The sequence below is a fragment of the Akebia trifoliata genome, chromosome 12, assembly GCF_017979445.1.
Source record: "Akebia trifoliata isolate Shusen 1 chromosome 12, ASM1797944v1, whole genome shotgun sequence".
Lineage (NCBI taxonomy): Eukaryota > Viridiplantae > Streptophyta > Magnoliopsida > Ranunculales > Lardizabalaceae > Akebia > Akebia trifoliata.
The window spans coordinates 28,740,325-28,753,143 of NC_141386.1; the positions used below are offsets into that span (position 1 = coordinate 28,740,325).

Genomic DNA, 12,819 nt, shown 5'->3' on the forward strand with positions numbered 1-12,819 from the left:
ATATACATATATGATGGGATTCATTCACATCTTCATGAGAATGGTATGCTTCACCAGTTGACTTATCCTAATACTCCTGAGCAGAACGGGGTAGCGAAACGTAAGAATCTTCACCTCATGAACATTGTTCGGTGTCTTCTCCGAGGAATGCATATTTCTAAGAAATTTTGGAATATGGCAATCTTTACTGCGATTTTTCTTACTAACTGCATCCCAAGTCGCACCTTAGAGGGACAAGTGCCCCTCTATGTCCTTCAACCTGATAGCGTACTTTTCCCATTACACCTCGAGTCTTTGGGTGCATGTGCTTTGTTCAAGACAAAACTCATAATCACACAAAATTGGATGATAAAGTTATTCAGTGTGTTTTCTTAGGTTACTCATCTATGTCAAAAGGGTATCGGTGTTATAATCCAGTTTCTCACCGTGTCATACACTCCCTTGATGTTACTTTCTTAGAAAATGTCTCATACTTTAGTGTCACATCTACTTTGCAGGACTCTTCTACTTTACAAGATCTGTCCTATATAGTATTGTCGTCTCTGATTTTTTCTCCATCTTCGCCAACACTAAAGGTCTACACTCGTCGGCCCCACTCCCTCCACCTTTGCCAACCTCCTCCTTGGATTCAAGTATATCTTCTCCTACCTCTACACATATACTAGTCATTTTCTTTTCTATTTCTGACTCTCACTTGCCTATTGTCATTCGCAAAGATAAGCGGGGGTGTGTGGTTGATCATCATATTACCCAGTTTGTTTCTTATCAAGATCTTTCTTCCTCTTATCAAGCCTATCTTGCAGCTACTAATTCTATTCGTGTTCCTCAATCTATATCAAAGGCTTTGTGAAACCCTCAATGGACTATTGAGATGGATGTTTTGCAGAAAAATAATACCTATGAGCTTGTTACCCTTCCATTCAGGGAGAGGACCGTTGGTTGCAAATGGGTCTTCATTGTCAAATACCTCACCGATGGGACTATTGATCGATATAAGGCATGCCTCGTTGTTAAGGGATTTACACAGACTCCTGGAAATGATTTTGATGTCACATTTGCTCTGGTTGCCGAACTTTCCATAGTTCAACTTCCTATCTCTTTAGCTGCATGTCACTCCTGGCCACTTCACCAACTCGATGTGAAGAACACCTTTCTGAATGGTGATTTGATTGAGATTATTTATATGAACCCCCCTCCTGAGTTTCGTTTTCAAGGGGAGTATTCTGGGAAGGTATGGCATCTTCTTAAATCTCTGTATGGCCTGAAATAGTCCCCGTGAACCTAGTTTCAACGTTTTCTAAGCTTATTTTATCTATGGAATTTTCTAGATGTCACTCAGATCATACTTGTTTTATTCGTCGAGGAATGGATGGTCGTTGTACCATTGTCATGTTTTATGTGAATGATATTATTGTAACTGGTGATGATGCACAGTAGATTGACAGAATTAAGATGTTATTGGGTCATGCATTTGAGGTTAAGGACTTAGATCCACTTAAGGACTTCTCGGGAATAGAAGTTGTTCACTCTCACCGGGGTATTTCGCTATCCCAGCGTAAACACACATTGGATCTTCTTCATGCTTGGTTGTCGTCCTGCGTTGTCCCCTATGGATTAGAATCACCGTCTTCAGGCTGACTCTAGTGATCTTTCATCGGATCCTTCTTCTTATCAAAGACTTGTAGGTTGTCTGATTTATTTGACTAACACTAAACCGAACTTCTCCTTTGCGGTTAGTGTGGTCATTCAGTTCATGCATACTCTGCGAACTTCTCATCTTAATGTTGTTTATCGAATTATTCGCTACTTAAAGTCATGTCCTGGTCTTAGACTTTTCTACTCTTCCACTGCTCAGCTGCATTTGTCTTGTTTATAAATGTTGATTATGTTGGTTCTCTTATAGATAGGAGATCTATCTCTAGTTTTTGTATTTTTTATGGTAATAATCTTATCTCGTGGAAAGGTATGAAATAGAATGGGATTTCTAGTTCTTCTGCTGAAGCTGAATATCGTGCTATGACCCTTGGCACATATGAGCTAATATGACTTCGATCTTTGCTAACGGAGTTGGAATTTCCTATTTCCGGTTCTTCTACTTTATTTTGTGACAACAAGTCTACTATCATGCTTGTTTTTGACTCAGTCATTCACGAAAGAACTAAACATATTGAGGTTAATGTTCACTTTCTTAGAGAGAAAGGTCGATCTGGTGATCTTCAGGCAGTCTTCATCTCTTCTTCAGATCAGCTTGCCGATATGCTTACGAGGTCTATTGATTCTTCTATCACGAATTCTCACCTTGTCAAACTAGATTTAGTTGATATATTTGCCCCAGCTTGAGGGAGAGTAGTGAAAATAATATAGTTATTTTAGATTTCATTGTTTAATTATAGACTTTATTTCATTGGTTTTTTAGTCTTTTTGACTGATTGGTTAATATAAATTCTTGCCAAGATCTCTAATTGAGACTTGATGATTTCTATTCCACTATTCTTCTTATACTAACATGACCTTCATTCAAAGTTGTGCCTTATCAAACAAGTACCACCTAATGGAAGAATGGGTACCAACTTTAACAGGGGAAGATTATCTTATGAAAACGACCCTTTCTACTCAATTTACTTTTTCTCTCTTTTTGGCAACCCCCATTAGCAACGATACTAATATAACCACATGAGGAATTTCTCAGAAGTTGTATCTGCTAAATAGACTAATTAAAGCTCAAATGAAAAGAATATCAAACTTGGAGATAAAAACCAAAAATAAAATAGTTGAATTTCAATATACCTGAGAACTCCAACGCATGGACTTTGGGAATGATATTTTAGAAATTGTACTTGGCAAGTCTTCAGCAAGAACCTAGCCATGGAAACAAACAAAATCAGTATTAATTCAATGAATCGTCTTGAATCAGCGTCATCTCCTACATGAAGATCAAAGAGCTTTCATCTCTGACTTGACTCCAAGACAGCAGTTCAGTGCAAAATATTTGTTCGATTTTGTTAGTATCCAAGGAATTTTTACATCCGGCCTTCTATCATTCCTAATTTTCACCAAAGGGGCAATCACTTCATTCAAAAAGTTTTGGGTCGTTAGTAGCCACAAGTTCTGCATATTTGAAGGTGTTAATTGGGATTAGCTTGGTGATGATCTTTATATTAAACCAGACTAATGGAATTCTGATTTGGATGCTTGGCATGATGTACGACTTCTCTGAGATGCCCTGTGGCGGGTAGGGCATGGTTTCTCCACTTCTCATTCATTCATCTGTCGTATATCTTACTTGTTCATCTGTATATCATATTTTTTATAGTAATGAAGATGTCATGTGTTGGGATTCTAAAGTCTAGTTTCAATCCTAAAATCATGTAAGCTTATATATGCGGTAATTCCATTCCAGTATAATCCCTGGCTACTAAGCAAGCTCGGGAATTATTAATGCTCATCTTTTTTAAACAAGCATACCTCCACTTAAAAGAAATGTTTGAAATCCACATTTTGAAAAGCCAGAAATATACGTGTACACCTATAATCTAAAGATGTGCATGTTAGATATTATGGAAAGTGGAAAAATCTTTTGTTAGTGTGAGAAAGACTAATCAATTATCAAGAGAATACCCTAAAAAACAACCAAGATTCACTAATATTATTATCAAGAACAATAGTTAGCAGCGAACCTCCAAAGCAAGTCGTACAGACTCCTTCACATGAACATAAACATACTCTGTCTTCCCTGCAAAAGAACATAACTAGGTCACTGAAGTTTTCGGTGGAATAAAATATTCCAAGTACACACGCGTTATGAAGGGTCCAGTCGGGTCAGGATAGAGAGCAAAATCACCTTTAAAGTTGATAACAAAGAGCAAACATTCATGACCTGAAGTAGGCTTGAAGTAACCTAAGCTACACCTGACCCATAGTTGAATGGGTCAAGTTGGACCCGTCGAGCTATGAATGAAATCCCCAGGTCTTATAAATGAAATGCAATTGTACTCAAATGGTTCATCATTTAACTTAGAAAAGAGGCCAACTTTTACTATCTTTCAAACAAAGAAAATGACCGACTAAACAAGTTTATTTTACTGTCTGGCAAATATAAAGAAATTAAACAAGATAAAATAACCCCAATAAAACTGCAATGGATCTTCACTTGTGCAAATCCTTAGAAGAATACTGGATCAAACCACTAACAGATGGCAAGATTATGCAGGTAAGCAAGAAAATCTTGCAGCAATGAATGCATAGGCAAGTTTTGAATAGAAACATCATAAATGTAAGAAAAACTGCATTAAACTCACCATCAGCCTTCTTAAACAAACAGTTCATTGGTACACCATTTTTTCGGCAAAAACCCTCAGCAGCCTGACAAAGAATAGAAATTCAAGAAGATGACCAAATGCATGTATCAGACTGTACAAGAGCTTTATAACAAAATTTAAATATTAGAATAGAAAAAAAAAATTGCTGCATGCAATCAAAACTTCAGTTCCTCAAAATTTTGTTTAACTCATATCGTGAAACTTGTCTAGACATACAAAAGAATATTTATGCAATCAAAACCCTGAAATAAATTCTTCCAATATATATATTTAAAGGTTCCACAAATTTTATTTTTATTTATAAGTTTAAGATTTTATTGCCAATATCTATGTACAACAAATGTTAAGAGGAAAAAAATAACACAAGATAGGATATTCCATCCATAACCAACATCAAATTAGAAAAATGGGAACAAAAAATAAACAGACAACAGGACATGAGATGTTATCGTCTTGATCCAGCTGCTATATAATCCTTGACCCAAATTTATTGAAGAAAATTCCATTAACAAGAATGATTCCAAGAACTAAAAACATCAAAAGTGAAACTCACAAACAGGACAAGACCTTAGTGGGATTTCCTTGATGGTCAAAAGCCTTAGCCACTGGAGGTCCTCGAACTTCAACCTCGTTCTGAGCTTGCTTAGGACAAAGCCCTTCAACAAGAACCTGCAAAGGTGACTCTTCAGATTTAAATCACCTGCTAATTATGCAGAGAAAGGAAAAAATTTTGAAAAAGTAAAGAAATTCCAACAGAAACAATTTTCATAATCAGCTACCACAGCTTTGTAAAATTTGGAACAAATGGACATCTATTAAGCCTTATATTACTTTCCTGAATGACTGCTTTACTATTTTAATTTCTAGGAATACTATTTTGAAAAGTATAGATTTTATTAAATGTAGGAAAGGAAAACAAGAACAAAAGAAAAAAAATTCCTACTCTATTGACAAAATGATACCATCTGAAAACTAAATATAAAAGAGAGAGAGTAACTCCTAGCAGTCACAATATACATTGAACCGTTTATGCTTTTATATGCAAGACAACGCCATGAATGTTAAGAAAGTTTTTTGTACTAGATAAATTAAGTGTATCAAGACGAATAACTGTAGTAATCAAAATTTTAGATATACTTTTAAGAGACCTTTGATGACACGTGAACAATTGGCACTTTTCCCCCCACATCAATTAACTTTCTCAAAAGTGTAAAGCCATTTTACCATAGGAAAAAAAAGTGTCATCATCATCAAAACCTTATCTTAAAAATTTGGGTCAGGTGAACTAATCTTGTTCCTCCATTCAATTCTGCTTAATCCATTTCTTCCATTAATGCAAGTGTGTTCATATACACTCTCACTAACTCAATTCACATTCTTCTAGGTATTTCTCTTGCTCTTTTAGAACCTTCAACTTGCAAAATCCTTCTAATTGGGGTTGTGGCTGACCTTCATTGCACGGGGAAAAAAACTTCCTTAATCGAATATTTCTTAGTTTATCACCTATTGGGAATACTACATTTTTAAGAATACTTTCACTTATAACTCTCTCTGCTGTTTTTTAAGCCTTTCAAAATCTTTGTAAGTTTTCTTCCTCTCTAATAATTTTCCAAGAATAACAATGAATCCTTTATTATCAAAGTGATCTTTTGAACAGCATCATTTACCCACCAAGTTTCCTTTGTGTGTGATTTTTTTTCCCATAGACTCCCCAAGAATTTCTTTAACTACTCCTTTAATACATGTAGCTACTTCGTGCTAAATCATTGTGGTCTCTACCACTAAGTTCTACACTTCTTCTCTCACTATTATATTTGCAAAAGGTAACAGGTTTTTTTTTTCACTTTTTAGATTCCAACTTATTCTTCAGCATTTTTATTTTCACCTCCCTCCCTTCAATTACCCATGTAAGCATCTAAAACCGCTATCCTATATTGTGAGGTTAGACTCCCCTGAAATAGCCTTACATTTTGTACATATTGATTGTTTATTTCACCTAAGTAGCTTTTATTGGTTTCACTCTTGAAAGTAACCAAATGTTCACTGCTCTTTTTTAAGTGCATGCTCACTATCACAATATCATGCTATCTTGCAAGGATTGTATTTCCTATAACATTCTTCTCCAAATCCAAATCATCAATGTACCTTCTCATATTCTCTATTCTTTACCCCTACATAAAAATTTAAGTACCCTTTTTTTTATATAAGTACAAAATTTATTGATAAGAGGACAAGGTGTCCTCAAGAAAAGAGACAAACTGACTTCTCTCACCAATTACAATCTCCCACCCGAACAAAAAATCTTCAAAAAAACAACCCTCTAAACTGCTTACACCAGAAAAATGGTAAACCAAGAATACTAAAATTTAACTCATGCAAGGAACTTTCCTTTCCATCAAAGACGTGTCCATTCATTTCCTTCCAAATGCCCCAACAGACCGCAAAGGAAGTGAGCATCCAGAGAGCCTTCCCAAATTTGGAATTCATTAAATGAGTTCATCCATGTCTTCCCGGATTTGTCTTCTAATGTTTTCTCCTAATCCAATTAGGGTTGCATAAGCATTAGTGATATTAAGGATCTCTTTCCATGTTACTAGTTATATGGCTAAAAGTCGATCACTTGTTCTCCCAACACTTACAACTTTATCCTTTAAATATCCTACTATTATACTTATGTCACTTTTACTTCTAACTTTTCGTGAGTACTAGAGTTTGTAAGTATCAACTTCCTTCGGTTTTGCTCCTTTCCACTTTGTCACGTGTAAATAAGCTATGTCATTTTCCTTCTTTTCATTGTATTACTAACTCTAAGCTCTTACAATTAAAATCCCAACATTCCAAGTGGCACGAGACGAATTCTACACTCCTGTCTAAGTAATAGTACCAAGAGGGAAAAGCTTTTTCGCTTTTGAAAGAGAAATACGTCAATGTAGTCATGTTCTTGTTATGGCCTACTCTGTGCTGGGAGAGACAGCAGCAAAGCCGGGTTCATGAACACAAGATCCAATTCGTAGGCGAGATGGAGAGTCAAATCCAATTGGATTGGGGACTACAGTCTCAGGGCCCAATTGTGATGAAGCAACTGAAATACATTATCTGGGGGATGTTGGGCTCCTAGGGGCCCATTGCGAGGAAGCTTATAAAGGCCATTATATGGGTAATGTTGGGATATCAGGGGCCCATTGCTACGATACAAATGAAACATGTCATTTGGGGGATGTTGGGCCCCCCAGGGGCCCCTTGCAGCGATGAAGATAATAAAACCCATTATATGGGTGAAGTTGGGTTGGCCAACGACGGTTCGTTGGATAAGGGCCAAGACTTTGATTCAGGCCCAATTAGGAAAATAAAGTCCAAGGAGAGGAGAGCTAAGATTGGATTTAATCCAGTCGGATCTTCTAACGTGGCTGGGCTACAAATCAAATAGGCCTGTAAAATCCTAAAACGATATAAAGAAATTAAAAAGAAACTTGGCAACAAGCAGGCAGCGAACGAATAACAGTCGAGCTCTTTTGTTTCGAGTCTAATTGACAGCAGAACAGTTAAGGCGATAGAAGGTCTGCAGGACATCGACCCTGTCTCTGAATCTTGGATGGGTTTCAAAGTCAAAAGGACTCCAAGCCCAGTGGGCAAGGAACATAGGTGTTTTAGGAAGGAGGAAAGGGTGGCTGGACAAAACTTATTGGTTGAAGGGGACCTGGGCATGAAAGAAAAGACGGAGTTTTGTTAGGATCCAGCATTAGGAGATGGTTTCTTAGAGACTAGTACACATGGTCCTCAAAAAAATGGTGATTCAAGCTACGTGTACTCCGTCAGCCTCGGTATTCTCGCAAGATTTATCGTCGGCTAATGAGGGGAAGACGGGGGGGAAGTTCAAGGTCAGATCGCAAGCAAGGAGGTGGGGTTTGGGTATCGGGGTTGAAAACAGCCTCATTTATGCATTTTTGAAGACTGCAGGAGACTTGTGGGTTCCATGGGTCACTATTCCCTCATCATTTCTGGGTGGCAGCAATGAGTAACAAGTGTGCGTAATAGAATAGTGTCTGGTAGAAACGATAAACCTACAGATTTTCAGCTAGCTCAGAGGTGCAACTATCGATTAAGGATGGACAAAGGGCCCTACTCTGATTCTAATAAGAAGAGGGATGCGTCAAGGTTATTGGTAGCAAGGAGGTCTTCTGCAACATCTATAAAGATAGTGTTGTCAAAAAGGTTGGAGTCTGGAAGTGAGGATCATCTGACTAAGTTAGGAAATCTCACAGAGCAGATCCTAGCTAAGGTGTTGGAAGCTGGATTGAAAGTGGGCATGTCCGTCAGAAACGAAGGTAATATGTCTTAGTTATTGATTAATGTGTCCCTAAAAACCAGCAAGGGAGTGGAATTCTGTATGCAGAAGGTGGTGGGGCAATGGCCTTTCTCGAAAGGGTTCTGAACTGACCATGAGACGGTGGAAATGTCACCGAGGGATCGCTTTCAGTATGAATTTTCCAGGTTGAAGATTACAAGACATTTATCATGTTGTGACAAAATGATCAAGGAGAGGAATAAAATACTGAAGAAGGAAATTATTCAACTTAAAAGATCTATGGAGGACTTTCCGCTCAGAGTCACAAAAGTGAAGAAAGCCGGAAGGCGCTTGTAGGTTTAAATGTCGATTAAAATAGTTTCCTAGAACGTGAGGGGTTTGAATGCGGCCACAAAAATAGCAGCAATTAAAGCAATCTTTATACCAACAGAATCCTCACATTGTAGTCTTACAAGAAACAAAATTAGATAAGGGGGATGACAGGGTGATCAGAGAGATTTGGTGGATTAAGTCAGTGGTGTGGTGCAATCTTCTCTCTTAGGGGGCTTCGGGAAGCATCATTGTACTATGGAATAGGAAGGTGTTGGTGGTGGTGGTGGTGGTAGAAGAAAATCTCATTGGGGCCTTTTCAGTTTCAGTCTTATGCAGGTTAATTGGAAAGGACTTCACTTGGGTCTTTTTAGGGGTGTATGGTACGACGCAAGAAAAAGAGCGAAGTCACTTCTAGGAAAAACTAGATGATATCAAAGGACATTGGGACAAACCGTGGGTTGTGGGGGATGATTTCAATGTTATCCGATTCTCGTTCGAAAAGAATGGGGGTTCGAGGATCACTCCAAAAATGCGTATGTTCTCAGAGTTTGTTGATTGCAATGAGTTGATTGATCTTCTGTTGTGTGGGGGAAGGTTTACGTGGTCCAATAATCAGGAAAACCCAAAGCTCGCCAGATTGGACCGCTTTCTTGTCTCGTTGGGTTGAGAAGAGCATTTTGGAAGGCTAATCCAGGATAAATGGCCGACCCCTGTCTCGGATCATTATCTTATCTCCTTAGTGGCCGGGGCGCCAAGGAATCATCCCACCCCCATTAGATTTGAGATTATGTGGTTAGAGCACCAAGATTTTGGGGAGTTGATTCAAACTTGGTGGAATGAGTTGTCGTTTGAGGGTAGGCCAGGGAAAGTATTGGGGCTGATATTAAAGGCTATCAAAGAAAAGTTGAAAATCTGGAACAAGGAAACTTTCGGGTCTGTGAATGAGAGAAAAAATGCAGCGTTGTTAGAGTTGCAAGAGCTCGAGGATAAGGAGGAGAGAGGGTGTTTGGGTGTTGAGAAGAGAGCGCGACGAGCGAATCTTAAAGCCGAATTCCAAAAGTTAGCCGCTATGGAGGAAATCAATTGGAAACAGAAGTCAAGAGTGCGTTGGCTCAAGGAGGGGGACAAAAATACTTTTTGTGAGGAGGAGGTGGTGCAATTCTATAAGAACCTGTATACGGAGGAGCACGTGGTTAGGCCTACATTAGACTCCTTACACTTTGATAGCATTTCCCTAGATCATCAGAGGTGGCTTGAAAGACAGTTCGATGCAGACGAAGTGTGGATAGCGGTTAGTAGTTTGGCTAGCGATAAGGCCCCGGGGCCGGATGATTTCTTTCTAGGTTTCTTCTAAGCTTGTTGGGCGACAATGAGAGATGAGGTGATTGTGACTATTAAGGACTTTTACAGAGAAGGACTCTTAGATCTGGGCTCTAATTGTACTTTCCTTGCATTGATCCCAAAAGTTACCGGCACAGAAGACATCATGGATCTTAGATTGATTAGTCTGGTGAGTTCAGTTTACAAAATAATCTCAAAGGTGTTGGCTTCTAGACTTAAAACTGTGTTAAGCAGCATCACTGGTCCGGCTCAAGGAGCTTTTGTAGCAGAGAGACAAATCCTGGATGGATTTCTTATAGCGAATGAATGTATTGATTCGCGTAGAAAAGCGAAAATCCCAGGATTAATATGCAAAGTTGATCTAGAGAAAGTCTATGATCGTGTGAATTGGAATCTGATAAAATACCTGTTGAGGAGGATGGAGTTAGGTGAAAGGAAGGTCAGGAGGGTCCGGTGGGTCATGAAGTGTTTTTCTACCTCAACTCTCTCAATCATGGTTAACGGATCTCCAACTGGGTATTTTAAAAGCTCGAGGGGTCTTCGACAAGGAGATCCGTTGTTGCCCTTTCTGTTTGTGTTAGTTATGGAGGCCTTGGGAAGGATGTTGGGCAAGGTGGTGGCAAAGGGGGAGCTTATCGGTTTTTATACTAGGGGGAGTGGCCATGTGATTTCACAAATACAGTTCGCAGATGATACTTTAATTCTTGCCAAGACAATTTAACTTTTTAAGCGGGATACTTGGGTGGTTTGAGGCAATCTCTGGTATTCCGGTAAATCTTCGCAAGAGTAAATTGTTTGCGGTAGGAGAGGTGGAAGGGATGGAGGCAACGGCGGCATCGTTTGGGTTCCAAATAGGGAATCTGTCATCAACGTATCTAGGGCTTCTGTTGAGGATGGGCTATACAAGTAAAGATATTTGGGAGCTGGTGCTCGAAAGGATGAGAAAAAGACTACGTTCTTGGAAAGTTAAGCTTCTATCTAGAGAAGGGAAAATTACTCTCATTAAAAGTGTTTTGGCTAGCATTCCTATCTACACTTTTTCGTTGTTCTCCTTGCCAAGAAACGTGGAAGTGCAACTAAATAAAATTTGTCGAGATTTCTTGTGGCACGACAAAGACGACTCGAGAAAATATCATTGGGTGAGTTGGGATAAGTTATGTTTGCCAAAGAAGAATGGAGGATTAGGTTTTCGCAATTTTGGTTCTATGAATTCAACACTGTTGGGGAAGTGGCTTTGGAGGTTTGGGGAGGAAGGGGAAAGTCTATGGAAGAAAGTAATCGTGGATAAATATGGGGTGAATGGGAATGGTTGGGAGAACAGCCCGACTAGAAGTGCATTGGAGTGCGAGGTGTGGACAGGGATTCTAAAAAGACTTCCGTTATTCAAGACAAGAGTGAAATGTAAGGTTGGGAACAGGAGAAAGGTGAGATTTTGGGAGGATTGGTGGTGTGGGAATGGACTTCTTAGGGATCTCTTTCCGGATCTTTTTTATTTGTCTTTGAAAAAGAATCAAATTATCTCGGCTTTCAAGAATTTCGTGAATGGGGAGACTTTGGGTTTAAAATAACTTTTAACGATTGGGAGGTGGATACTCTAGGGAGATTAATCTCTTTGGTGGAGAATAGCTACATGCAGAGCTCTTCGGATGAGAAGAGATTTTGGGAAAGCACAAAGGATTGGAAGTTCACAGTCAAATTTATGTACGACGACATTGCACCAAGTAGTGCAAATCCCTTTCCTCACTCATTCATCTGGGGTGGGAAGATTCCTCCTAAGATATCGTTCTTTCTTTGGTTGGCGGCATTAGGGAGACTCGCAACTATGGACCAATTAATCAAAAAAGGTTTTATTACTCTGAATCAGTGTTGTATGTGCAGATCTCAGGCGGAAACGGTAGATCACTTACTCATTCATTGCCGGATGGCTCATCACATTTGGTCGCACTTTCTGTCTTTATTCGGCATAGTGGGCTGTTTTTCTCGCTCCGTGCAGTCAATTTCATAATCTTAGCTGACGTGGGGATGCTCCTTCTCATCTTCTAGACGGATTCTTGGCCCCATTTGCAATTTGTTGGAAAATTTGGAAAGAACGCAACCGTTGCATTTTTTAGGGGAAAGTCTCTACGAGGGAAGGTGTAGTTCTTTCTATTTTGGAGCCCATGTTCTCTTGAAGCAAACTTTATAAGGAATTTAAGGGGGTCTTCTTTGAAAATTTCGTAGTGAGATGGGATAGGGTTTGTTCTTTGTTGCGAGAGTAATCTGTTACTAGCACTTTGTTGTTGGTTTCCCTTCCTTGACTTGTCGCTTTTAATTATTTTGGGTGGGTCTCCTCGACCCCCCTCGTTTTCTTTAATCAATAAAATTATCTTTATTGATCAAAAAAAAAAGTTTGGTGTGCACAGAGTAGAGTTAATATCCCATTTCATATACATCCAATGGCAGAGGATGGGGCAAAAAGAATAAGATAATGAATTTCTTGTCAATTAATATTGACCACTAGATTGCTACGCCCACATACAAAAAATGCAAGCATACAGAAGC

The 12,819-nt window shown here is 38.9% G+C and overlaps 1 protein-coding gene across 4 annotated transcripts in view; it reads right to left on the reverse strand.

Annotated features, from left to right (window-relative positions):
• Window positions 1–12,819, reverse strand: part of EDD1 (glycine-tRNA ligase) — a 66,704-nt gene that overhangs the window by 26,208 nt on the left and 27,677 nt on the right. For all 4 annotated transcript variants that reach the window (XR_015170510.1, XR_015170511.1, XM_086418013.1 and 1 more), the window contains exons 15-18: window positions 4,887–4,988; window positions 4,299–4,362; window positions 3,678–3,733; window positions 2,788–2,859 (exon numbers count right to left, since the gene is read on the reverse strand). Coding sequence is in view for 2 of the 4 variants with exons in the window: in XM_086418013.1 (XP_086274139.1) it covers window positions 2,788–2,859; window positions 3,678–3,733; window positions 4,299–4,362; window positions 4,887–4,988 (294 nt within the window). In the remaining 2 variants the exon portion in view is untranslated. The remainder of the gene's footprint in view (window positions 1–2,787; window positions 2,860–3,677; window positions 3,734–4,298; window positions 4,363–4,886; window positions 4,989–12,819) is intronic.